Genomic DNA, 26,079 nt, shown 5'->3' with positions numbered 1-26,079 from the left:
AAGAGCCCATTTTCTAAGGCTCCAAAGACTCACTTTTACAATCAGTTTACCAATCCCTCAGCAGCTTGTTGATTAGAATATTAATTACTATTTGTGTTAGGATTAGATCTATAAGCAGGAAAAAAAGAAGATAAATCATACCCTCATGAGTCTATATTTTTGGTTTAGGGCTTTGTAGTGGACTCTGAGGTATCGTTTGGTACATGGGACGGAACGGAACAGAGTGAGACAAGGCGTTCCGTCCCACATTTGGTGCGCCTAAAACGGGTGGAACGAGTTGTTCCACGGGACGGGTTTTGGGTGAATTTTCGTTCCACCTCACCCCCTGGAACAACTCATTCCACATCCGTGGAACACAAAATTATAACCTCTCCGTCTCCTTCTTCTTCCTCCTTATTTCCATCCGAGGGCATCTTTGCTCCCGCTCCGTTCCGTTCCGTCCTGTCCCGTCCCGTCCCGTCCCATTCCGTTCCGTCCTGTTCCATCTGCATACCAAACGATACCTGAAGGACTAGTGTAACTGGCTCAATAGTTTGACTATGTGTATATACGTAGTCTTGTAGTTTCCTTATGTTTTCTAGTTCTACTTGCTTATACATCAAAATATTTACCCCATCCATATACCAAGTGTTTTTTTCTTTTTTGGTTTTCTCATCATCAACTTATTATGAAGAGTATCGTCCTGCGGACAAGTTTCTTCAATCTGTGCAGCAGCACAGTAAAACATCAGTTTTTTTTTCTTTAACGGGTAACGGGTAGGGTCACATTACCTGTTAATATTATTGGGTCGATTTCAGATCGGATCATTTTACGCTTTTATTTTAATGGGTATTACACGACACGACCCGTTAAGATATTGGGTATGACACGAAAATGATACGAACACGGAAAACACGACACGAATGCCAGGTCTAGATTTGGCTACTCAAACGATCAAGATGAGTTAATTCTCAATTCATGATCAGTTCAGGAATTTATGCTTATGGTAAGATATTGTATTATTATAAATTATCTGTTTACTAGAGTTGATTGGCTACAACAACAACAACCAAAAAGATTTATACCGTGGGTTCAGCTGTATGAATTCTTGCGTCAAGTCTTCCATTAGCTCTAAGTACTCCATGCCTTTTTTGTAGAGTTTATTTCCAAGTCTTTCTAGGTCTTCGTCAACCACTTTACCTTGAGTCTGAGTCTCATAATTACATCTTTTAACCAGAATAACTGTGTGCCTTTGATTAATTAACTAAATAACTTTAATTAAAATTTTGCGAATATGATGATATGATACTTATAAAATAATTTATAATATAACAAATTTATCATGAATAGTGTGAGTGAGCCACAAAAAGAGAGGATCTCTCCACTCCACGGAAAGGAGGAGACCTCTCTCTACACGGAGGACTTTCCCGATCCTTCCATGGTGCGGGGCCCCACCTCTTCTCGTCCTTCTTTTTTTAACGCGGCCCTCGGAGTTTCCCGTCCGCCCTTCAACACTCTTTTTTCTCTTTGATAAAAATAAATTAGCATATAGGCACATATAGAGTGTGCGAGAAAAATTTTGTATTTTTGTTTTTCAAATAGAAGGAGAGATGGAGGGAGTGATAGAATACGTGAGAATGAGAATTTTTTATTTTATTTTAATAATTAGAGATATGTTAAGATTACATGTAGGTGATGCTTTAAAAAAAATAGCAAAATTTTGGTTGTGTGAAATTAAATTTATGCCCCATATTTCTTATTCATGTTCTGTTTTAATTAGAAGGTTAAACTGGTAATTTTATAAAATTTTGGTTGACAATAAATATTTTATTAATTAATAGAAATAAAGTTATTTGCATGCAGACAAATAATAAAAAAGAAAAATTGGTTTTGTGCGGGACCCACAGGCGAAAAGGATTCTCTTATGATCTTTTTGTTAGGTATCTTAAGGATCCAGCAATAGTGTTCGTTCATCATACATTATGCTCTCAATTTTGATTAATTACTATTTATATTTAAATTTTAAATTTTAAATAATTTTAATCGTATAATGTACTATTAACGGATTCCTATAAAACAGGATCCTCCGGTTTCATGCTCATTCCTCCTGCTTTCCCGATTCTGTCATCGTGCGGTCTTTTTTCCAGTCCTCTTTGATCGACACCTAATTGGACGCTTTATTAATTTTTAAAAACAATAAACAGATTAATTATTTTAATTATGACGTGGCAAGATCAGTGTGGCGTGGACCCCATACGATCAGACCGATGAGTCCCAACCGTACGAATTTACCCGAGTCCAAAATGCGGGCGTGGCGCACTGACACGTGAGCGCACCGAAACCGAACCCGGACGCGTTCCCCGTAAAAAAAACGGATTGGATAACGGCGATAGGTCCGTACTTTGTTATTGCGGGGGATCGGTTCTAGTTGGTGGGGGTCTTCGGTCAAAAAAGAGAAAAAACGCAATATCATTTACGGGGACGAAGAACAAAGAGCGGTATCACAAAGTCGGTGTTTGGGAAAAACCCTAGACTCCCTCCCCCAATTCGATCAGGCAAAGTAGAATTTCATTTTTTGGGGGTTTTTTTTTTGTTTTGTTTTGTTTTTGGCATGCGATTGCTCAACTCAGGACTATCAGTTGAGAACTTGAGATGGTTTAATTTTAATTTTTTTGGAATTTTGATTAATTATTTGGTTTTTTTCTTTTTTAGGTGGATAGATCGGTCCCTGTGGAGGTTATGTGCTGGTTTGATGGTTGATTAAATTATTGGTCCGGAGGAGATTTTGTACTTTCTGGGCCTTAATTTTTGGCGGTGAAAATGGATTTGGTAGCTAGTTGCAAGGTATTTAGTTGATTTTTTTTTTCGATTTGATTTTTTTTTCTTGATGCTTATTGTTATATCTGCTGAAATTTGCTGGAAAAAGTAATTTTGTAGTCCAGTTTTTGCATATGGTAGAACATTAACCTCAGTAAGTTTGCTTTACTTTGCGAGTTCAGTCAATGGCGGGATCGTTTTACTTTAGTGAATTTAGTGAACTAGTATGCACCGTGCGGGCGGTGTTATTGAATGCATCAGCGGAAATAAGCTCATATAAGTAGCTTTAGGTGTGTGTCACTTAGTTTTTTCTGTTATCCAATTAGTAGATGATATAATGTAGTTGGGTTATCTCTCAAATGACAACTTTTTTTTTTTTGGTTAATTTTACATTTAGTGTTGTTCGTGTGACCTGCATAAGGTGTGAATAGATGAGATAAGAAAAATGAGTTTGGGTATTTTGAAGTAGAGAAATGCGAAGAAGCGAAGATATATGAATACAGTTGATCACGAGTAGTTCGCAAGTAATTGTTGGATGGTGGAGATTTACCTTCTAAGAAAGAGTTGTAAATCTAGTTACGCATTCGGTTGGAAGTTTTAATTTTCTTTTTCCTGTCCCATTTCTTTTCCCTTGAGGTTAAAGTATCCTTCACAGCGTTTAGTTCATTGAGACTGTTTTCATATTATATTCAACTTGTGAAATACATAATATGTAGACAGGTTTGCTTGTACTGTATACCTAACTTCATATATTACTGGTTCTGTCAGTTGAGAAAAGTAAAGAGATTGTGCTATATGTACCCACTTGTATTGGATACCCAAGTTTTTTTTTGGTGGGTTTAAAACATTGCATCTGTTATCATGGTTTATTTGTTAAAGAAGCTAGTGACTTGTTTCTTTCAGAATTCCAACGATAGTTCATAGCATAAACAAAATAAGAATTTGGAGAAAAGATTGCTTTAGCTACTTAATTACATTTTAGGAAGTCCAGACGTTGCTTACTATTATTTTGGTGTGCACACTGGTGGGATGCCACTTCTTGAAGCAGTGAATTTATTAGAACTTTTGTTTGTCATTGCAGGAAAAATTGGCATATTTTCGAATAAAAGAGCTCAAAGATGTTCTCACCCAATTAGGTCTTTCGAAGCAGGGGAAGAAGCAGGTGAGATGCTAGAAATACCACTCTCTGATGTGATGTTGGGTTCCTTACTGTATGTTGTGGATATTATCTACATACTCACCCCTTCATTCCTTTATATAGTGGATGTTATCTATGTACTCACCATTGCACTGCATTTTATGCTTATGTGGCGTACTTTTTTTGAGTTCACAGGAATTCATGTTGATGTGGGTTCCATTGTTCATGTCAATTCCTATAAAGTATGAGAGGTCCTATTATATTCTGCATATTTATTTAGGTGTAATTTATCAAGGTTGGATGATGTGTTATATAGAGTTCTCAATGACTACCAAGAGTTGCTTAGTTAATTTTCCCTCTTACTTTGCCCACCCCAGAAAAATGTGTAATATAAGCGAACCTAAGACCAAATATGACCTGTTCATTGCATAATAATTAGCTTACCCTTTACGATGGTATCTTGGGATGCCATTTTACAACGTTTTTGAGATGAATGTCGTAAGAGAAGACCGTTGTCTGATTTACCAATTTCTATTATACAGGATCTTGTTGACCGGATATTAGCGCTTCTTTCTGATGAACAAGGTAAATGGTTCTATACCAACTGCTTTTTCCTGGTTCAGATGATTTAATTGCTACGATAACAGTCTCTGTATGCTATCTGTTTTTATAAGTGTAGCTTATATGTTGGGGAGCCCAGTGCACGTATTTCATAGTTCCTTTTCTTCGTCCAGCCAGATAAGATATAAGAAGTAGTTGTTTCTTAATTGGGTTCTATAATAAAAGCATAGGAAATGAGAACTGATTGTGTCATAAGTTATTGATGTAGTTCATATGACATTTGATGTTAATGAGCATGCTGCATCTTTTTAGCATTCATTATGCTTTCGCGCTGAAGAATTCGAAGTGGCTTTCATCCGCAGTTTGTCTTCTATTTGGCTGACCTAGAAACGTTCAGGATCATGTATCTGGTGTCTTAGAATCTTAGATTTAGGAAAGCAGCTGTTTTTTTCTCTTAAAGAGCATTCTCTGGTTAAGAAAACCATTGAAGACATTTTAGTTTTAAATCTTGTAAAACTAAAATTTGATGTTATCCACAGTTTTTTTAATCATTCAGCTTTCGGTTAAAGGGTTGTCATCCAATCATTCAAAATTTGAGACATACTCATGATAGAGAATCAAGTCATTCTAAATCTGAATAGTTTTTTAATTTCCAAAATTTTCGAACCTAGTTATTGTTTCCTTTTTCCTGTGCGCTGAACTTTGCTTCTCGACCTCTCTATGGTTTTAGGGTTTTTAGCGCTTATGCTAGAAACACTAATTTTTACTAAAAACTCAAGTGCTTCTTGGAAATGCTTCCTACAGAAGAAACACAACGGAAAAGCACTAAAAATAATTTTATTGCACAGAAGCACTTCTAGTTATTTCTGCTAACTACTGCTGAAAGTGCTTTTAGCTATTCCAAAAGCAGTGCCAAACAGGCCTTCAGCTTCTATGCTCCAAACCATTTTTCTAATGATTGTGTTTTCATTATATTTTATCTGGTCTGGTTCTTTTGGAAACACTTTTTTTATTGTAGTTTATGACACCACAATATGTCTGCATTATTTTGAGGTTTTGGTTGTGCTCCATTTTTCTGCGTTTCCATTTCTTTGCTTTGATCATTAAAATATTTTACTCTGTTTATTTCGATTTATCTACAGTTTCTAAAATGTGGGCAAGGAAGAATGCAGTTGGAAAGGAACAGGTGGCGGAACTTGTAGATGACATCTATAGGTTTGTCCTCATATATGCTAATATGCCACATATTTGTTGCATTATTTTATTGAAGGGTTGGAGTTGTCTTTGCCTTCTTTTTTTAACTTTGTAAAACTGACTTACTCCTTGTAAAATATACTGAATATATAGCTGAAGTCCTCAGATGTGCTTTATATATAGTTCTCTATTTGTTCAGACTACATATTTTACTATGCTATTTCGACTGAATTGTATTTGTTTTCTGTTTTCTCTAGGAAAATGCAGATTTCTGGTGCCCCTGATTTAGCATCAAAGGGACAATGCATCTCTGATAGTAGTAATGTGAAAATAAAAGGCGAAATTGAGGATCCCTACCAGTCAGATATAAAGGTTCGCTGTCTCTGCGGGAATTCATTAGAGACAGAGTCAATGATTAAGGTAGTCTCCAATTTTTTGTATTTTCTTCCTCGTTCCCTTGGATTGTAGCACATTTGATTAATCACGAGTCTTTTACTTGTCCTATCCTTTTTTCATTTGATTATACATGAAACATTTCTTATATGAACACCTTTACTGCACTTTCTTATGGTTTTTGCAATTTCTCATCCCTTCAATGGCAGTGTGAAGATCCAAGATGCCAAGTGTGGCAACACATGGGTTGTGTTTTAGTTCCAGAGAAACCTATGGAAGGCAATCCACCAGTTCCTGAGTTATTTTATTGTGAACTTTGTCGACTAAGTCGGGCTGATCCGTATGTGGCACCAGTATTTTCTTGTTATAAAAAACTGATTATAGCTTGTTATTTTTTGTCTGTCTTATTTTGAATTACACATGTAACCATTCGCCAAGCCATCTGTTTTCCTTCATTGTTTTTGCATTTGTGGGGACATTGGGTGGTTTGTTTAACTCATACTTGCTAGTCCTTTCTCCCAACTTCTTTCCCATTTTAAAATTGGGCTAAATCTTTCATATGGTGATGTTAACATGATGAAAGTGATTTTTATTTTGTATTTATGACCCTTATAACCTGCTCTACTCAGTTTATGTACCATTTGAACAATTCAATATTTTATAGAAGTGCTGAAGTTTTGCTCAAACAAAAAACTAGGTCTCACTTTGGCCCATAGTATTTTTCGTTGTGATTGCTTGAATTTTTTAGTATCACTTGAACAATAAACTAGCTAGAATGGCAACGTGTACATTGAATTGAATTGAGGGGGTGGTAGGATTATCATGTGGTATGATTTAGTGGACTGCATGACTTTAATTGGAGATAAGTAGCCAAAGGGATTCATCTTGGTCCCAACACAATCATTATGCTGATGGCCTGGCTTTTTCCATTATATTGTGTTTTTTTTCTTTTTTTTTTTTTTAAATTTGTATTTGTTGTATCTTGACATTCTTTAAAATATACCTATTTTAACTAGTAGCTTCAGTATGGTGGTACAAACTCAGTAACTAGGATTTATGGCTATGTGATGGTTTCTACTTATATCAGGTTATGGTATTTTGGTTTGAGTGAATACTTTCACTTTATTTGTTTTATGTAACTATTGCCTCACTTAGCTTATGTTTTATTTTAACATTGCAAATACTTTGCCCCCTTTTATGCTATCTTTTTTTTTTATGCTACTTTGGCTTAATTGTTTGTCTATTTTATTCAGGTTCTGGGTAACTATTCAACATCCTTTACAGCCCGTTAAGTTGAATGTTACAAATATTCCAACTGATGGGTGAGCGGATCATGTTTCATTTTTTATAGTTATTTCTCTTGAATGTACTATGTGCACATGCACTGAGTAATAAGATTCTAATTCCAACAGTTCAGTTCGTTCTGAAGATGACATTACATTATGTATGATATCTAACCATCATAAATATTTAAAAAACTAGCCTTGGGGCGTGCCTAGGCACCCTTGGAGGCGGGGCTGCTGGGTTTTCGCCTCTGTTTTGTGAGGGTAGGCGTAAGGCGGCGTCGGGGTGCGCCCAGGCTTTCAGTTGGGCCTTATTTTCCTTCCAATTCCAGGTCTATTTCTGCCGTTCCTCTCTTTCTGCCATTCCTCTGTGTGCCGTTCTAGTTTCAAGGAAGAAGAAAGAGAGAGTTTCTCTCTCCAAATCCTAGTGGCAAAGTCTAACTCTTAACTCTTTTTTATTTTTTTGTTCTTTATTAATTATTGCCCATTCAGATTCTGCCACCTAGCATTTTGATTGGCCAAGATTTATTTCTCTTGAAATTTCCTATAACTACTCCACTCAGCCATTATTTCCTTTAAATTCCCTACAATAATTGCTCCACTCAATCTTTATTTCATTTTAAGTTCCCTATAATAGCTCCACTTAGCCTTTATTTCCTTTTGAATTGCCTATAATTGCGACATTCTGCCTTTATTTCCTTTCAAACTCCCTATAATTGTGGCCACTCAGCCTTATTTCTCTTGAAGTTCACTATAATTGCTTAGAATAAAATATATAATTACAACATTTTAAGACTATATGACATAATTTCCAATTACAACTGCCTTAGTAATGAAGAAGATATTATCTTTGGCTTAGTTATAATTATATTTGTTTTACGAAGGTTTATGCTATATATGTATAATTATATATGCAATATATATTAAGTTATTTAGGTCCCGTGAGGCTTCGCCTCACACCTCACTCCTATGCGGGGCTATTCATGGAACGCCTCGCCTACGCCTCCGCGTTTTAATACATTGAATATGATACATAATCATGTGTGCGATGTCATTTAACTCATAAAACCATTAATGAACCTGTATACTCAGAAGAGTAAACGTCTTGTGGCCTGAAAGTACTTATTTTCCATTGATTTACTATGAAGACTTTGAAGTTTGCTTTAACAGGTAGAAGTAACCTTATGAAGTGACAAGTATCTATGTACACTCACATATAGACAAGCAGATCCCTTGTGAAAATATTTGCACATTATCTATGTTTTTAATGCTTTACTTTACATCTAATCTTGTTCCCCATCCCCCCGCAAATTGTCCAGTTCGAATCCAGTGCAAAGTGTGGAAAAAACATTTCAACTCACAAGGGCAGACAAGGACTTGCTGTCTAAACAAGAATATGATGTTCAGGTTGGTTAGTGTATTGACTGATGATTGGTGAATCATTGGGTTTATATTAGTACTAAATTCACTGATTGGTGATTTGACATCATAATGCAGGTTTGGTGTATGCTTCTAAATGACAAAGTTGCATTCAGGATGCAATGGCCGCAACATGCAGATCTACAGGTCAATGGTATGGTTGTTCTGAATTTTTTATTTGGTCTTTAAAGATGCTGCTTTGGAATGGTTTTTTCAGTGTATCCACTTGAATGTGCTCTGTTTATTATTGGAGATTGTTCTGGATAATGTGCAGGTATGCCTGTTCGTGCAATCTTTAGACCTGGCTCCCAACTTCTTGGTGCTAATGGTCGTGATGATGGTCCAATTGTGAGTTTTTCTCTTATGAAATTATTAGCTTTTAGTTGTCAGTGTTCATTTCATGTGCTGGATCCGTTCTTTCAATTTTAGATGAGATTACTTGCATTGTGACTGTAGGGCTTTTCTGATTGCTCTGTAAATCAAAACACTTAATAAGTTGTTTGTGTTAGTATCTTAGTGTACTTCATGTTGTTTTGTCAGATCACACCATACACGAAAGACGGATTTAATAAGATTTCCTTAACAGGATGCGATGCCCGTATTTTCTGCTTAGGGGTTCGTATTGCGAAGAGACGCACTGTGCAACAGGTAATTATGATTTTTTATTTATTTCTTTTGTTCCTTTGGGTGGTTGAGCAGCTTCTTCAGCATATGTTTGTAAAACTGGTAATCAGAGAAAGAAACTTGTGGAAGAAGATTGTTGGCTAGGGAGATGTTAAATCCATAACGTCAAATTTATGCTGCTGTCGAATTGCCGACAATCTTTTTATAAAAAGCACAAAAAATATCTTCTTGATTGAATGTCCTGAAGCAGGAATTTATACATGGCTAACTTTTTGAGCTCAATCTCATAATTTACTGGACTATTGTTCTTGTAGATTTGATCGTTTTTATATTTCTTCCAGTACTTGTTGATGTTTAAGTATAAATTTGTATGGTATCTGTTATTGGTTTTCCATGGCATTTATTATATTAGTGTGGTCTTTTAAAATTTTTCTTTTTCTAGATTCTCAATCTGATTCCCAAGGAGTCTGATGGTGAGCGTTTTGAAGATGCGCTTGCTCGTGTGTGTCGTGTTGTTGGTGGTGGGACTGCAATGGATAATGATGACAGTGACAGTGATTTGGAAGTTGTTGCAGATTCTTTTACTGTCAATCTACGTTGTCCGGTAAGTTGTCTTTCCAACTTACCTTTTGTGCGATGAAATGCTCTCTTCTATGTAGGAGTTTAATTACAGTCAGGATATGACTCAATGTCTGATAATACTTTGATGAATTTTATTTTTTGTATATGAGCTCAAGACGCTGTATGCAATTAATATCTCAACTCTTGGGGTATGAAGAATGCTTATTTTGCCAAGCATATGAATAACCAAGGGACTCTTCTAACTTCTTCAGATTCTTATAATTTTGATATCAGGAGTACGTCTTTATGTTGTGTGTTACGCTAATTGTTTTAAGTAATTTCCAAGTTCTGATGTGTCTAGGGTTGTGACAAAGAAAAGCACCCTACTAGTGATGGGACAATCTTTTATTTGCCTGAACATGCTGACACTAATTGTTCTAACTCACATATCTTCTTTATGGTGCAATTATATTTTCTTTGATATATTAGGAATTTGTGTTGAATTATTTTTCTGTAGTACATAAAGAAATTGTCAGGAGACGAGTTTTCTTATGTCAACTAACATCTTTCATGCCTTGATTTCTGAAATTGGTATTTTTCTGCTTATATTTTATAGATGAGTGGTTCAAGAATGAAGGTTGCTGGGAGATTCAAGCCCTGCCCTCACATTGGCTGTTTTGATCTTGATGTTTTTGTGGAAATGAATCAACGTTCAAGGAAGGCAAGCTTCTATGCAAATTGCAAAGTGAACGATGCAGTTTGTTTGTCCTTGTTTTTTATTCTGTTTGTTTAGCATGCTTTGGTTTGTGATTGCAGTGGCAATGCCCTATTTGTCTTAAGAACTATGCGCTGGAGAATGTCATTATTGACCCTTATTTCAACCGTATCACTTCAAAGGTAATGCCTTTTTATGCACTACTTAATATTTTGGTTCTAAAGTATCACCTAATTGATCCATCCTTTGTTTTTTTTTTGTTTTATATTTTTGTTTCGTGGGGTTGTAACAGATGAGTTATTGTGGAGAGGATGTAGCAGAGATTGAGGTGAAGCCTGATGGTTCTTGGCGAGTTAAGACTAAAAGTGAAAGTGATCGTAGGGAGCTTGGGGAACTTGGACGGTGGCACCTTCCTGATAGCACACTTAGTGTCCCAACAGGAGGAGAAAGTATCCCAAAGACAGAAGTGTTGAAGCAGGTCAAACTGGAAGGTGTTTCAGAAGGTCGTACTGGATTGAAACTTGGAATCAGGAAGAATCACAACGGCTTTTGGGAAGTCAGCAAACCTGAAGATGTGAACACTTATTCTGGTAATAGATTACAAGAGCAGTTTGCAGACCACCAGCTAAAAGTTATCCCAATGAGCAGCAGTGCCACTGGAAGTGGTAGGGATGGTGAAGATGCGAGTGTAAATCAGGATGGTGGTGGGAACTTTGATTTCTCTACTAACAATGGGATTGAGATGGATTCTTTTTCTCTGAATGCGTATGGATTTTCGGGACAAAATCCTTCTGCACCAGTCGGAGACGCAGAAGTTGTTTTACTTAGTGATTCTGATGACGATATAATGCCCTCTGGAACCATATATAGGAATGACAGAACTGATGCTTCTGAGATTAGTTTTCCTGTGGCGCCTTCTGGAATTGCTGATTCATTTGGTGGCGATCCCACGCTTGGAACTGGTGGGAACTCATGCATGGGTCTTTTTGGCAATGATGATGATGAGTTTATTCCACTCTGGCCATCATTACCTCCCGGAACTCAATCTGGCCCCGGTTTCCAGTTATTTACTTCTGAGGCAGATGTACCGGATACCCTAGGTGGTCTGCAGCATGGTTCCATCCATTGTTCCACATCTATGAATGGATACACTCTGGCTCCAGAAACTACCATGGGATCTGCTACCCTATTACCTGATTCGTTTGTTGCACGTTCAGATGTTGACATGAACGGTGGCTTAGTTGATTATCCAATGGCATTTCCTGGTGATGACCCTTCTCTTCAAATTTTTCTTCCCACAAGACCATCAGATGCATCAGTTCATTCTGATTTGAGAGATCAGGCTGATATGTCAAATGGTGTCCACACTGATGATTGGATATCTCTTAGGCTTGGGGGCGACGCCAGTGGCATCAATGGCACATCTGCAACTCCTAATGGTTTGAATTCTACTAGAGTGCAAATGCCATCCAGAGAAGGTGCCATGGATTCTTTGGCTGACACAGGTTCGTCCTCTTCTGACAGATTTGCTGCAAATGACTTTTAGATTGGTTCATGATTAGCATCAGAGGTAGCTCGATTATATGGGTATGCAAATATTTTAAACATGGACACAGCATCCCTGTTTTCATTGTGGGGTTTTGTTTGAGTGCTGATTTATTTTATTGGTGAATATAACTGGTACTCTGGACTTGTTTTCTGGATGTGAAACAAAGTTTGTGGTGGGAGGGAGGAAGTGGAATATCTTTATTTCTTTCTTCTTTTATTGTCTTAGGAGCCAGTTGTAGCACATTCATTATATATAGTTTAGGCAGGTGCTACTTCCACATTATGTTGCTTCTTGAATGAGGTTATTGACTTTCAACTATTTCTCAAGTCTTAAAAAGAAAAGCTATAATATTTGTTCAGGATAATTCTACTCTTCACAAAAGTTGAATGTAAACTTTTGACTGTATATGGCATTTGCTTCCATTTATCTTTTTGCCCCTGCGTAACTAGCCTTCTAGGATGTGTAATTAGCACCAGTAATGTTCTTTGAGATAATGTTTAATTACAAGCCTTGTTTTGAACTTTCGAATACTCTTTTATCGGCAAAATTAGTTTCGTATGTTTTTTTCTTCGACAACTATGGATGCCCAAATTCTAAAAAGCAGAAACTCGATTACAAAGGAAACTAATTGGGTTGTTTTATTAATAAACAATGATAAAAGATTACAAGTACCTGAAAATATATCCAAGCTATTTGTTATGTATTTTCTTGATTTAGTTGAATTGGGTGGCCTGGCTGAAATTGTTTTATACTGTCTGAGTTTTGTTTAATGAAGTTTTACTACTCCAAATTTCTATGCTGGTACTTGAACGTTTTTATCTGAGGCTAAGAGGTCTAACTTATTCTACTGGTTAAAAGTTTGATTGACTTTCTTCCTTTGTATACTTCATTCATGTAATCTGATGTGTACAAGCTGATATCAATCCAGTGAAATAGTATCAACATCTTAGTCTTGTCGTTAAGCACATCACATGCAGATTTTATTTTCTGTCTGTACTCTGCTTTTTTAGATTTTGGTGGTTCTTTCAAATTGATCTTGGTTTTTGCTTGTGTTCGTGTTAAAAACCAGAAGGAACTAAAATATAACAGATTTTAAACATGCTTAAGTGAGTGCCATCTCAGGTTCTAAAAATCTCCTTTCTGTCAATAAGCTTCACTGATATAAGTGAGTGCTGTCTCGGAAGATGCATAAACGAGTTTGAGTAATGAAGTGAGTGCTATTGAGCTTCTTGAAGCTCAACCTCGTGTGGAATCACATGTTCAAGTTCAAGAACTCCATGGAAGTAAAATCTGCAATTCAAATAGGACCTATTTTTCCCAAGCTTGTCGCTTACTCTCTGTCCAAGTGCATCTTTCGCTCTATAGCTTATTTGAAAAGTCTGAAGTTCTTATGTTCACTAAGGCTGCAGACTCTGTGATACAATCACATCAGACACAATCACATCTAATTTTCTTCTTACGTCTTTGTTTATGAGGAAAACTAATGAAAAGGGCTTGAAAACTTTGAGTTTTAACGATAAGGACAAAATAAAGGGTAAAGTGAATAGTACAGGATTGAATTTTTAGTGTAAAAATGTGGTTTTTTGTTAAAGTGAACTGTACCATGGGCTTTTCGTTAAAACTCCCTTGTTTACGTTGTCAGAGTTCGTAATTAGTGGTTAAGAGAGAACTAAAGGGATGCCTGTGTGTACAGTCAACTTGTATCTGGTGTCTTCGTCTGTAAATATTGATTTCTTTCTCTTAGGAAACCCACAAAGAGAGTTGAAAAGTCGATAACTTAATTAAAGTGACTGGGTATAGCAATATAGGGGGTATGGAAATCGTCCCACCCATTGTACTGTTGTCATTCCTATATTTGGCATTCTTTGCAGTTTAATCAAAGATTATTAGGCTCACTGTTGTTCCCTTTGCAGCTTCTTTGCTTCTCGGTATGAATGATGGTAGCAGATCTGACAGAAGTAGGCAAAGATCCAATAGTCCTTTCTCATTTCCTCGCCAAAAACGTTCTGTGAGATCGCGATTGTATCTTTCTATTGACTCGGACTCTGAATAGTGGAACTGGAACTTGTATTGAGAACTACCTTTTTGGATTTTTTGTCTTATTATCTCCCTGGGATTCAAAGCGTATCCTGGAGTAATCTTATGATTGAGACAGAGAATCTAGTTTTGGGTTTCTAGTTGGAAGAATGCTGACAGACATTTGGTTCCTGGCAAGAGATGAAGTTTTTGGTGTGGCACAAGGCATCCGAGGTAGAACAAAGCGATACAAGTATACAGGGCATCCAAGTACACTGCATTGTCGCAAAACTTGCGCTGGCACCTGCAGAAATTTCCCTTTGGTTTGCGAGGTTTATTCCTTTTTTTTCATATTCTGTTATCCTGCTTATGCATCAGTAGAAGTGCTTCGGATGCCTGTTTAACTGACAGGATTGTTCGAGTTCCTCTTGGAAATTATCTGCAGGTTCGGTGCTGGTGTTGTACAGGAGATTGTGATTAGAATCCGGAAAACTGGGATGTAGTGGGGGAAACCTTACGAAACAAGTTAAAAGAAAATAGATGCTTCGTCGTCTCGGTTTTATAGTGAGAAGCAATAGCCTGTAAATATTCACTCAGTTTCCACTCGTTTATTTATAGGCATTTTTTGAAAATAATCGATATATTTCTGGTTGGTCAGGGTTTTAATGACTCTTTATTTTGGGGGTGTACATTTCTGTTGGGGCACGATATTTGTGTTAAGTACAGGGGGAAATGCACTTATCCGTTGCTCCGAAGGCCGACGAATAAGGCGTGATTGATGAGATCCTGTGAGGCAACAAAGAAATTATAGGGGAAGTCATATGTTCATTGTATTTGGAATGCAATTTGAGTTTTACGATCGATTATTCCAACTTCCATGTATGGTTGAAATTCTTGTAATTTCTGAATCCGGAGTCCCAACCGTGGAAATTGTTTCAGCCAGTTTAATGCAATTTATCATCGCATATGATGTCCCCGCCATTGGATGGTGCCAGCTAGTACTACAGTCTAGTAGTATTGCTCTTTCTAAGTAAGTAGTTGTTACCAATTTTAACCGTTTGAGTCCGTTTTCGACACAATGGTATTTGTGGCAAGGAAGAGCCAGCAATAAATTGATACCAAACTTGCCATTCATATCTAAAAATTATCGACAAACAGGTCGGAAAAATGCCATTCTCTTCCAATCAAAACCAAGGCGGACAGCAGCAATCTTAAGAAGTCAGGTCTATCCAAGTACAAATACCCCTCTAAGAAGTTAGCAGTAACAAATCTCTCCAACTGGAATTAAGGCGAAAAATCAGAAAAATTCCTCTGTTTCTTAAAACTATCGATATGTCAATAATTCTTGAAACTCAGATTCATGGTACTGTAAACACTACTGTTTTTTCTCTTGCAACGTTTGATGAAAGGATCGCGGACTCCCCAAAGCCACCACGGTAGATGCTTGCTGTGAACAACTAGCACCCGTGACAGTAGCCAGGTCATACGTTCGGGTACCACGGAGAGAAGTGCGAGACCGGCGCATATGTGGAGGCAGCATCGTATTAAAATCCACTGTACTTCATCCTTCATTTATATTTGGAATCCTGGAACGCCTAGTGCTCTCACAACCTGGGCAGTTATGCAAGCTTTCATGAATGTATATGTCGCATTCAAGGCAGAAGTGCTGTTTGCATTTTGGGCAAGCGACCCGAAGGCCAGGCTTGTTTCCTGTGTCAGATACAGTGAAAACAAATGTAAGATAGGGAGGCGATCTCACCTGTTACACAGGCCTGGTACAGAAACTGAAAACAAAGGCAAGATTTACATATGACATCAAGGAATAACTTGGATATACGTTTAAGAGGCAAGGTTTTGCCTGTGATTTTAAAAGTAATGTTTCCAGGTTCATCTTTTCACTTGTAATTCTCTCTCTTTCCTTTTCTATTACCGAATCTCTTTGGCGGGATAAGAAAAGGCCTTTTATTCTCTTATTCTCCCTTTAAGTATCTTATTATTCCTACAGTCACAAGCAGCTTCATGCTGCTGCTTCTAAGGGAGCATCTGCTAACACGTTGCAATAAAACAACCAAAACACTACGGTCCCCAGCTTCCTTATCAGACTTGCGTAACTTCTGTCAGACAATAAGGCCGATGTTTAATAGAATTGAACCATGTAATTCACATCAAGAATATTGCCTGGTCTGTAGATATCTTCCCCGAAAGAGAATACATTGAAGCTAAATCCGTCCAATCTAATTACAGCTATAGCTAAGCTTTTAGATTGTGAACTTAGTATTTCATTCATACGGTTGTTTTGGAGATCATGTTGTCTTTGGTTAGTGGATTCTTTTCGTCTCTTCATATGCACTTGTTTCAATAATGACAGCAAAACAATCATAAAAGACACGACTAACCTACATCTACAACATTTCACAAGAAAACAAAAATATACTGCAGTGCAGTGCTATCAAATTTATTCCAAAAGCTCCAAAGTATCTATTTATGTACATACATACTTACCGGGACCGAGAAGGTTTTGTTGGCAGCCGAAACAAGCTCTAGGGAACTTGTTTTGTTGATCAATTAGTAGTGAAAGAGAGACCTCGTCAAAAGGTACAATGGGAAAGAGATGATGATAAGACCTTGCTAAATGAGGGGAAGAAATGAGTGTCAGCCCACAAATGCGACATTCTGTAGGTAGCTCACAAACGCGAGCCTTGCACCTAGGACAAGTGTATCCAGCTCCTACCTTTGCCTCCTTGTGACATGAACAAATGGCCACAGAGCCCTCTGCTGCTCTTTGTGGGAAGCCCATCTTTATCAAGTTAGCAATTGCAAATTCTGCTATTGCTGGAGGTGGAGGTGCATGTTCCAATATCAACTCTTTTAAGTGTGCCTACACAAGAAGAAACATATCAGAACCAATGTTATAAAAACGAATTTTGTAGGTCAATTCCAATAATAACCGTCGATGAAAATCTTAAATCTTTTACGTGCAAAACAAAAGATCACTCGGCAGTTTCTACGACAACTTTAACTCTGTTGATTATTTTTGGTTATTCATTCTCATGTAGTTTGACATTGTAGGGTTTACTTAGATGAACTCACCTCATCCAATGCAATATAGTACAAGCCACCGGTTTCTTGGCACAGATGTTTGCATATGAAAATTTCTGCTGAAAGACCGATAACCGAGCACCTAATTTTGGATTTCTTACACTTCTGGATAGTTTCCATTATATCTCCAGGATCACAGGTACTGAGAGCTGAATATAAGATCAATACTTCTCTATGACCATATGATGGAATCTGATTAAGATACCCATGTACAAGATCCAATGCGTTCTGTAGGGACGAGTCACCAGAGCATTCCAGTTTACCCATCAAAGCTTTAACATGAGACTCGGGACTGCCACCAAGATCCGTTAAGCAATGAGCAACACCATCTTTTACAGTCACCAGGCCAACTTGACTAAGCGGATTCTGGTAGAAAAACTCTCTTATGAAAGCCTCAACATGTTTCGCAATGACCCCCATTCGGCTTGGTCGAAAATCCATTTCTGCAGCTGCCTTCAGACATCAAACGAAACCAGATGTAACAATTTTTCATCACATATAAAGTAAATACATTGCACAAGAACTGTCACAGAAAACTTCTGCATCCATGTATCTTAATACACCATTTTCGTTATTGACTGAGGATTATATAAACGATATCATTGGCTGCCCAAGCTAAGTTCATCAATCCGAAAAATGGCAGTACAAAAATATAGTCATTTCACTTGAAATCAATTAAAGCTCCAAACTTTACCAAACAAAGGTTTCAGAAAAACAAATTCCTGCAGATCAAACCACAAAAATAGTATAAATAAGCTAACATCTCTCTCTCTCTCTCTGAGATGGCAGACCTAGCAAAATTGAATAAAATTTCCTAAGGGCAACAAGCAAACAGGAATCAGATACCTTAGAGAGGTCGATAACAATGAAAAGATAACGAATGAGACCCTTTTGGATTCGGGCAGTGGAGGCGGCGCGAAGGCGGCGGCGGTATTGGGCATGTTTGAGGGACTGGTTATCAATGGGCTGGAGAAGCCCGGACTCGTCCTCTTGCAGAGACTCCCACGACCTCTCGTCGGCGTAAGCTCGCTCCCAGGCAGCGAGGCCACCATTGTTTGCGTCGTCGTCGTCTTCGTCTTCCTCAGCTTCTCCGTTTAGGCGTCTTTGTTCGCCGTTGTTCATGGTTCGATTGACCTTGATTTGCTGTGGCTGTTGGAGTGATGAGACCCACAGCACGGAGACGCAGAGACGCCCACCGGTTCATAATTATGTACCCAAATTGCTGGGCATTTTTGTCTTTTTCTTTAAGATTATCAAATAATTTTAAAATGACGGAAATTTTTACAAATTTATAAATTTTCTTGTTTAACTAACCTAACAAATAATAAATTTGAATATGAAATTTGTTATTTTTAAACTCTTATTCATAGAAATTTAGAAATGAAATTTGTTATTGTTAAATTTCAATCTTTAAACTCTCACTCATAGACATTTAGAAATAATATCCATTTAAGTAAAATTTATTTTTGGGATTAGAGGTCCCAAATTTCAATTTTTTTGCCACGCAAAAATTTTAAATTTCTATGTTTATAAATTCAAACAAATGAGTCTATGTCCATTTACAAATTCTGACTTTTGTCAGAACCCCAAAAGGAAATTTTATTTCTTTCATTTTTTCGAAATGATTTTTTGGGTAAATTTATACCTTTTTTTTTTGCCATTAGTCACTACAATTTAGTAGTTTTCTTTTCACTCGTATGTTACAGTGTGTTATTGGTTCGATCCTCTCAAATGATGAATTTTACACCCAATTATAACTGACACATTGTGTAACTTCAATATAAAAGTTACAAAAAACTATGTTTTCTTAGTTATTTAACTTGATTGATATTTGATAACCAACCCTTCTACTCTGAAAAGAAAGCAATTCATTTCTTTTGAAACCAACTTTCTCTACTAGTTAGTTTTAACTCTTAAGCCAAGAGTCCAAGACATGAGAAGCATTCTGATGTGGAAAACTTTTGAGCTGATGCAGGATGCCTAGCAGAGACCATCTGGGCATGTAACTTCAACCTTTTCAGAACCACCAGCTCTCAGTCCACTTTAGTTGCATGGGTGGCAACAAATTACAGTTTCTTTCTTCTGTACCACCGGAGATTCGTGCTCGAGGAGTTCTGGAGAAAACCTCACTCCCAGCCAATTTCTGAAAGAGAAGAATATGATTGCATGATATAAATCTATTGATTTTGGTAAACTGAGGGTGCTGATTACTCGCAATGTTGCAGGTGATTAAATTCAGTAAACTGATAACATGGTGGATTAAATTCAGAACGTCCACAGATAGTTCACCATTTTAATTCGCTTTCCCAGCTGCAGGATTCCGGCCAAACTGGATGATCATTGGTTTGCCTTTGAACACATACCCATTTACTAGATTCTGAAACGAAGGTATAATGGTATAACAAATGAGTAATTTTATCCATGCTTCAACGAAAAAGCAAGATAACAAAGGGACTACAGATATCTGCTTGAATGGTAAGCAAAACTGCGTACACTGGATGCAATTAAAAATCCGTCAAGACCTATGAAATCGTCATAAAACTAGCAGACGAGCACCAAGATCATCTTGATACCAATTGTACAGCAACTATTAATTGAGATCAGAGGGGCATACCAAAGCATAATGTGCTAGTTCAACTGATGGAAATGTCACAAAAGCTTGGCCTCTCATTCTTCCTTCCTGCAATCCAAAATATTACCTTCAGCTTTTGCTGGTAGGAAAGCACTTGAAGCAGATGCAAAGATTGGCAAAAGCCACCTTTCAAGATAATATAACATGCCACAGACACATCATAAGGAATGAAATCTTCATGACAACAAGTCTTTCTCAAGGCATTCGAATTTATACATGAACACCTTAAAGTTTATTAGATGCTTTCTTCATAAGTCAGTGTAAACGTCTCATTCCAACCTCATAGTCCCCCATATTTTTCTCAAACTGAGCCCATAACTCATCCTAGTTTTCTATCTTTCCACTTTTTTTCTTGTTCCATTGAAATATTTCAGCTATCCTTGATGTACAAAGAGAGTAACTTAGGACAGCATTGGTAATCAAATATGTAAAGGAACAAACGTTGACTTGGAAGCATAAAGGTGATCAAGAGATCTCACCTGCATGAGCTTCACGCTGAGACCAGATTTGGCTGCATCAATGCTTCCAAATAATGACCCTACGGCATAACAACAGTATTACAGTAGTTTAGAATGGTTAAACCTAGGTGCGAGACAGTTTAACAATTCTTGGACCTGGAAAATTGGAGTGATTTCTACCGTTTGGACACCAAAAAAATGTGAAGAGAATTCACATGTAAAGGATCACTTCTTCAATACTACTCTTTAGGATATCTCGGCATAAATACTTGCAGAGAACTAAGATTTCTAACATACTGTTTAAGAAAACTAAAATAAGTTATATAGAGTTCATCATAACTGTGAGCTCACCAAATATGTAATATAAGTCATCAGCAACAATATCCTTTGCCAAGTTCTTTATATACAACACCGAGGCCGGATTCCCAGCTGCATAGTTCTGCAGATTCCAAGTAAGATCTCTGTATTAAATATCTTTTTTCACAAGTCACCTAAATTTTTCCCTCAAAGTTCATATATAATTTTTATGACTAGGCATTGCTTCAGACTCCATACAGCAAGGCCGTCTACCAAAATAGAGCCAAATGTCAAATTGGTACCTTAAACATTGGCAGTGATAATATTTCTTCTGGAGGCAATTTTCCTTTTTCCAGTTCTTCTGGAGTTGCAAAAGTGTTGATATCTGCACTCTCATTTTCTGGATGCTCTGAGTCTTCAGTAATGCCATCATCTTTATTTTCATTAGCAACAACTTTTGGTGCAATTTTTATCTGCAACAATCCAAGAAGAATATATGAAAAATAGCTAGGCATAAGAGACCAACCGACAAAGATGACCATTCATCTTGAAAAGTAAATGACCTCTTCCTATAAAAAAAAGATTAAAGACCTGTACGATAGGATTCTTCTTTTTTATCATTGGAATCTCCTTTGGGATAAGAGTGGCCGATTTCAATCCAACATCTTCATGAGCTACATCTTTATCAACTGCAGGACCAACAATAGCTTCCCGCTTAATACGCTTCCGTCCACTAAAAGCTCTGCTATAGGATTTTTCCTTGACTTCCTGATAACATTCAATTCAAAGTCTCAAGGGATGTATAAACTTTAAAGAAATTAGAAAATTAGACAGGTAGAGTAATTTTTCTTCTTTTTGACATAATAATCCAAATGTGGATGTATGAAATGATTTCACGTCTCATAGTTCAATGTGCACTTAACAAGTGCATATATGTGTTCCAGATGCTTTTGGTGGTGGTGGGGGGGGGGGGGGGGGGGGGGGGGGGGGGGGGGGGGAGGGGAGGGGAGGGTGGTGTGTGTTGGGTTTGGATTGTTCTTAATTCTCATACTTGAAACCATGGTGGTACCCCTCTCTTCCTCTCACGCATTCACGAGTGCAAACTTAAAGAAGAAAACATAAATAGTTATCAAAGGAAGACTTGGCAACCTATGAAGTTACCTCATCCGAAGACTCCATTTCTGACTCTTCACTTGATAAATCAGCCGAGCAAGGCTTTTCGGCTAGAAGTGGGGGAGGTGGTGGAAGTGGCACGGGTACTGAGGGTGGTAGTGGTGGAGAGGGAAGAGCCATACGAAATGGAGCTGGTATGTTCATTTTGTTCATCAAGTGCAAAACCTACAATTCAGAGTGCAAGTCTTAGATAATATGGCCCAAAATATGTCTCACTGACTAGATAAAAACAAGGTACACATTCAAATTATGAGATCTTAGTGCACTGTTACATTAGTTTTGTTTGAGATTAGAGAGAACCTGTGTATAAAAGCGAGGTACAGCTATAAGAGCATTTACAATGTTGGTTAGAATATTTCCATCTGGTGGCGGGTAAGCGTACCTGTAATATATAAAAATCAAATCATTTTAAACCTATTGGAGGGTACACTAGAGATATAACTTCCCATCCACATTAACATATGAGTAACAGACTAACAAACATACAGATAAATTTCTCAAATACAGGAGGACCCTCATAAAATATGTTTTAATAATTTGAAGAAGTGGAGTCGAATAACATACTCGAGGTGAGGAGGAAAGGGATAGTCTACACCAAGCCTCGGAGCAATGGGCTCTGATCTTGAGACCTCAACTTTTTCAGCCTCTATCTTGATGGTAGGATTGTGGACCAACGATGGTTTGGAAGTGGGGTTTACAGAAATAGAATCGTTGTTAGAAGCCTGTGATGGCTTATCATTATTGGCAGCTGCTCTCTCTACTTTTAAGACCTTACCAAGAAACCTCAGCCTACCCAAACAAAGAAAACAATGCTACAAACCAATTAGTAACATAACGTGACAATGTGACTGCAATGCAAGAAAATGAGTATATGACAGTGCTTGTGATACCCATTTAACTGGCGTTGTGCCTGGTACGCCAAGCCTTCGTTTTGGAAATCCACAAATGCGCAGTTCCTCAGCCTGTGAGTATATGCATATAGATTATAGCGAGGGGAGCAAAAGAAAAAAACACAGGAACAATAACAATTCAGAAGGAGAAGCAAGAATTGACCGGCCAGTAGCAGCGCACGAGCGAACAGAAGAAGCACCATAGTGGGACAACAGCCGAAACAGAGTCTCCTCAGAAATAGCTTCTGGAAGGTGACGAATCAATAAGCTCACCCTAGCCCCACTGCTTCCACTTGGTGATTCTTCAAAACCCAAGTGGTGGTGGTATTGCTGCTGCTGCTGCATCTCAACTCTCAAAGAACTTGTGGGTTTGGTTAAACACAAGGGTTGAAGACGTAATCCTTGCAACCGAAACCGGCTGCTCCAGCCAAAATTTCTTGCTTCCCCAATACCTATTCATGAAAACCATGTGAATTTTCGACGAACGAGAAAAACCCATTTGGCAATTAACAAAAAGAACTTGCTTCTCACAACCCTTCACCACCATGATTATAAAAAATCAAATTTAGCCCCAAATTTAACCTAATATCACTCCATGAACTGTTCAAACTACATTTAACATGAACACCATATCGCATAAAATCAGCATTAGATAAATTTAATCAAGGGTTTGGAACTAGAATCTTAGCAAATAATTTTCATCATAATCAATATCAAACAAAGCTAATCAAGTTTTTTGGGTTTAGACACTAAATTTTTGAAGCCTGAAATCCGGCCCTTCAATTTAACCCCGCGCTATGCTGCTTGTGGAAACACCTCAAACGCCAAAGGTAAGATTTTGATAGAGGATTAAAGAACCCAGGAGGGAGGCTAGCTCAGGAATACAATGTAGAAGAAGCCGAAGCTAAAGAGCCATGAGCGAGAGGATTTCATACCTTTTGCCACAGACAAATGTGGAGAGTTCCGAGTTCATACGTGCACCGATATAACGCGCGACGGTTTGTGTTGGAACCTCTACCTCTCTCAGACTTTGCATAGTTTTCTTTCTTTTCCTTTTTTATTAAATTTTTTTTTAGTTTAAATAGTTTTATTTTATTTTTTTGGTCAAATAAATAGTTCTAAATTGATTGGAATTAAAATCGTTTTTTGTGAAAATTCTTTTAAAATAAATTTTTAGGGTTGTTTTAGAAAAATAAAATAGTACTATTCTCACATTTATTTTTACTTCTTACAGACCTCTTTTAAATTTTGACCGTCAGATTGAATGAATTGAAGGAGATCATTAGTCAACATTAATAAGGGTGTGTCAGAGATAAAAATAAGTATGCGAATAACACTTTCCAAAAAAAAAAAAAAAAAGGATTTTTAGTAAAAATACAAGTGACTAGAAAATTTTCTCCAAGTGCATTTTGGAGAAATAACAGTTATGTGAAGCACTAAGAGTGATTTTTAACTCAAAAACACTTTCAGTCATTTTAAAAGCACTTCTAACCGAGTCCTACAAATAAAAGGTCTTTGTTTGAAAAATTATTCAAAATAATCACTTTTAAAATCTCAATTGTTTCCAAAGGAAAATTTGAACCACAATATTACTAGCTCATTGTAAGACTAAGCCTACCCCCTTCCTTTTAGAGTAGATAATATCGTTTGTTAAAAAAAAAAAAAATCTCAATTGCTGAAATGATCAGTTCTTTTAAAATATCGTTGATATCTAATTGCTCCATATTTAATTTTAGTTCCTACATCTGATTTAATATTGATATGTTGTTGATGTATAACTTTGATTAGTTTAGCAAGTGAAATTTAAATTATCATAATTTTAAGGAATCCTACCTTTTTAGCCTTCTAATAATATAGGATCGTTAAAAAAAAATGAAATGATTATATTTAGAATAGAACTAGCAATTTACGAAATTCGAATCTAAAATTGGAAAGTTCATTTGTATATTTCCTTCCCTCGAATGTTGTATTGGAGCAAGTTCTTCCACCGACGAGTCCAATTCAGGTAGCAATTCGTTCATGCTCGGTCTAGTGATGTATGATATGTGTTATTTATTTAATCTATCGAGTGATAGAACAACTTTTGTGTTATTTATTTAATCTATCGAGTGACAGAGCCACTTTTGAGATTGTGAAACCTGTTGAAGAAGCACAGTATTTGGACCATCTCAAGTGCTACATCATATCGTCAACCGCTTGCGTTGTCACACCAAGGCAATTTTTATTTTCAAAAGTATTGAATTAGGTAGCAAGCATGTGATTTATAACATTTCAATCTCTCTAATCATCAAAATTACAGAAAAGAGAGTTTGATCTTGAGATGCACTGAGTTGAAGAGAAATGTCCTATCTACTAGAAGAACCCACTTGTAACCCTTCACTTCCTTTCGCCTTTTCTTAAATCTTTTCGAAGAGTGATTCGAAAGCAAAATCATTCTCTTAGAATCCAAACAGTGTGTAGAAACTTGTTGCATTTCAGATCAAAGCAGTTGTCTTTTGAAATGCTTAAGTGGAGTGTGAATGGTCAGATTGTTACACCTTGTTCAGCTTGCGAGAAAATGGAAGCAGATTAAATATCATTAATACTATTTTTTTCCGGTGCAGTTTTGAAGCTTGAACAGAAATGAAACCAAACCATTTGGTTGCAGTTCGGTTTGATTTCAAACAGTTTTGGTTTTGCAAACTAAATGCTTTATGCTATTAATATAACCCAATTGAAAAAAATTCTTGAACACCTCACTAAAATTGAACTTGAAATAAAGTTCAACATCAAAATGCCTTATGGCATTACTTTAGTAATACCCAATTGAAAAAGTTAAGTTTACCACACTAAAACTAAAGGTCAAACAAACTTCAAGACAAAATGCCTAATGAGATTAGTAGTATAACCCGAAAACATAAATGGTTCATGCAATTCTACAAAAAGGTTTTGGTGCTTCAACTTTTAAGTCACTACTTTGCATCGTTCAACCATTTCTCTTTCCTTTTCCTTTTGGACACTTACTCTTCGAAGGTTAAGAGGCCCTTGAATTTTTGAACGAGCTTGAGAAGATGATACTTGGGAGGACCTTGGACCTTGTGAAATTGAATTTGATGGATGAGAAGCCATTGAACCTTGTGAACTAGAAGCTTGAGATGCCTTGGAACTTGTTGTTGTGGTTATGAGTTAAGAGTAAGAGATGCGATACTTGAATTCAAAATGGCCACCTCTACATAATACAAATACATAAGCAATATAAATTACATTAGTTAACAAAAGCAACAAAACACATTGAAAAAACA

General features: G+C 37.0%; 3 protein-coding genes across 8 annotated transcripts; 1 reads left to right on the top strand and 2 right to left on the bottom strand.

The window, feature by feature from the left end:
* The first annotated feature begins 2,297 nt into the window (after positions 1-2,297).
* LOC137716169 (E3 SUMO-protein ligase SIZ1) lies at positions 2,298-15,214 on the top strand. Of its 6 annotated transcripts, none has more exons than XM_068455574.2 (17): positions 2,298-2,534; positions 2,692-2,823; positions 3,878-3,958; positions 4,477-4,519; positions 5,638-5,710; positions 5,947-6,109; positions 6,292-6,422; positions 7,336-7,404; positions 8,685-8,772; positions 8,863-8,938; positions 9,059-9,132; positions 9,325-9,432; positions 9,851-10,012; positions 10,586-10,690; positions 10,786-10,866; positions 10,977-12,189; positions 14,147-15,214. In XM_068455574.2, exons 2-17 carry the CDS (start codon positions 2,800-2,802, stop codon positions 14,284-14,286), a joined length of 2,631 nt encoding a protein of 876 aa, XP_068311675.1. In that variant the 5' UTR covers positions 2,298-2,534; positions 2,692-2,799; the 3' UTR covers positions 14,287-15,214. The 6 variants fall into 6 exon arrangements, with proteins under 6 accessions (XP_068311675.1, XP_088547471.1, XP_068311677.1 ...); XM_088691345.1 differs by having other exon boundaries at positions 10,977-12,271; XM_068455576.2 differs by having other exon boundaries at positions 2,308-2,534; positions 2,700-2,823.
* Positions 15,215-15,408: 194 nt separating this feature from the next.
* Positions 15,409-18,564, bottom strand: GTF2H2 (general transcription factor II H2). The gene is made up of 4 exons (XM_068455577.2): positions 18,195-18,564; positions 17,340-17,801; positions 16,752-17,127; positions 15,409-15,959 (listed from the first exon to the last, which is right to left on the bottom strand). Exons 1-4 carry the CDS (start codon positions 18,468-18,470, stop codon positions 15,811-15,813), a joined length of 1,263 nt encoding a protein of 420 aa, XP_068311678.1. The 5' UTR covers positions 18,471-18,564; the 3' UTR covers positions 15,409-15,810.
* Positions 18,565-19,061: 497 nt separating this feature from the next.
* LOC137715951 (RNA-binding (RRM/RBD/RNP motifs) family protein) lies at positions 19,062-23,862 on the bottom strand. Its single transcript, XM_068455319.2, has 13 exons — positions 23,734-23,862; positions 22,962-23,250; positions 22,799-22,870; positions 22,473-22,697; positions 22,209-22,290; positions 21,897-22,073; positions 21,327-21,503; positions 21,038-21,208; positions 20,790-20,877; positions 20,460-20,518; positions 19,963-20,028; positions 19,638-19,725; positions 19,062-19,491 (listed from the first exon to the last, which is right to left on the bottom strand). Exons 2-12 carry the CDS (start codon positions 23,141-23,143, stop codon positions 19,642-19,644), a joined length of 1,383 nt encoding a protein of 460 aa, XP_068311420.1. The 5' UTR covers positions 23,144-23,250; positions 23,734-23,862; the 3' UTR covers positions 19,062-19,491; positions 19,638-19,641.
* Between the last annotated feature and the right edge of the window lie 2,217 nt (positions 23,863-26,079).

The sequence above is a fragment of the Pyrus communis genome, chromosome 3 (assembly GCF_041283825.1).
Source record: "Pyrus communis isolate YQ-2024b chromosome 3, ASM4128382v1, whole genome shotgun sequence".
NCBI classification, from domain to species: Eukaryota; Viridiplantae; Streptophyta; class Magnoliopsida; order Rosales; family Rosaceae; genus Pyrus; species Pyrus communis.
This window is presented reverse-complemented; position numbering and strand designations above follow the sequence as displayed.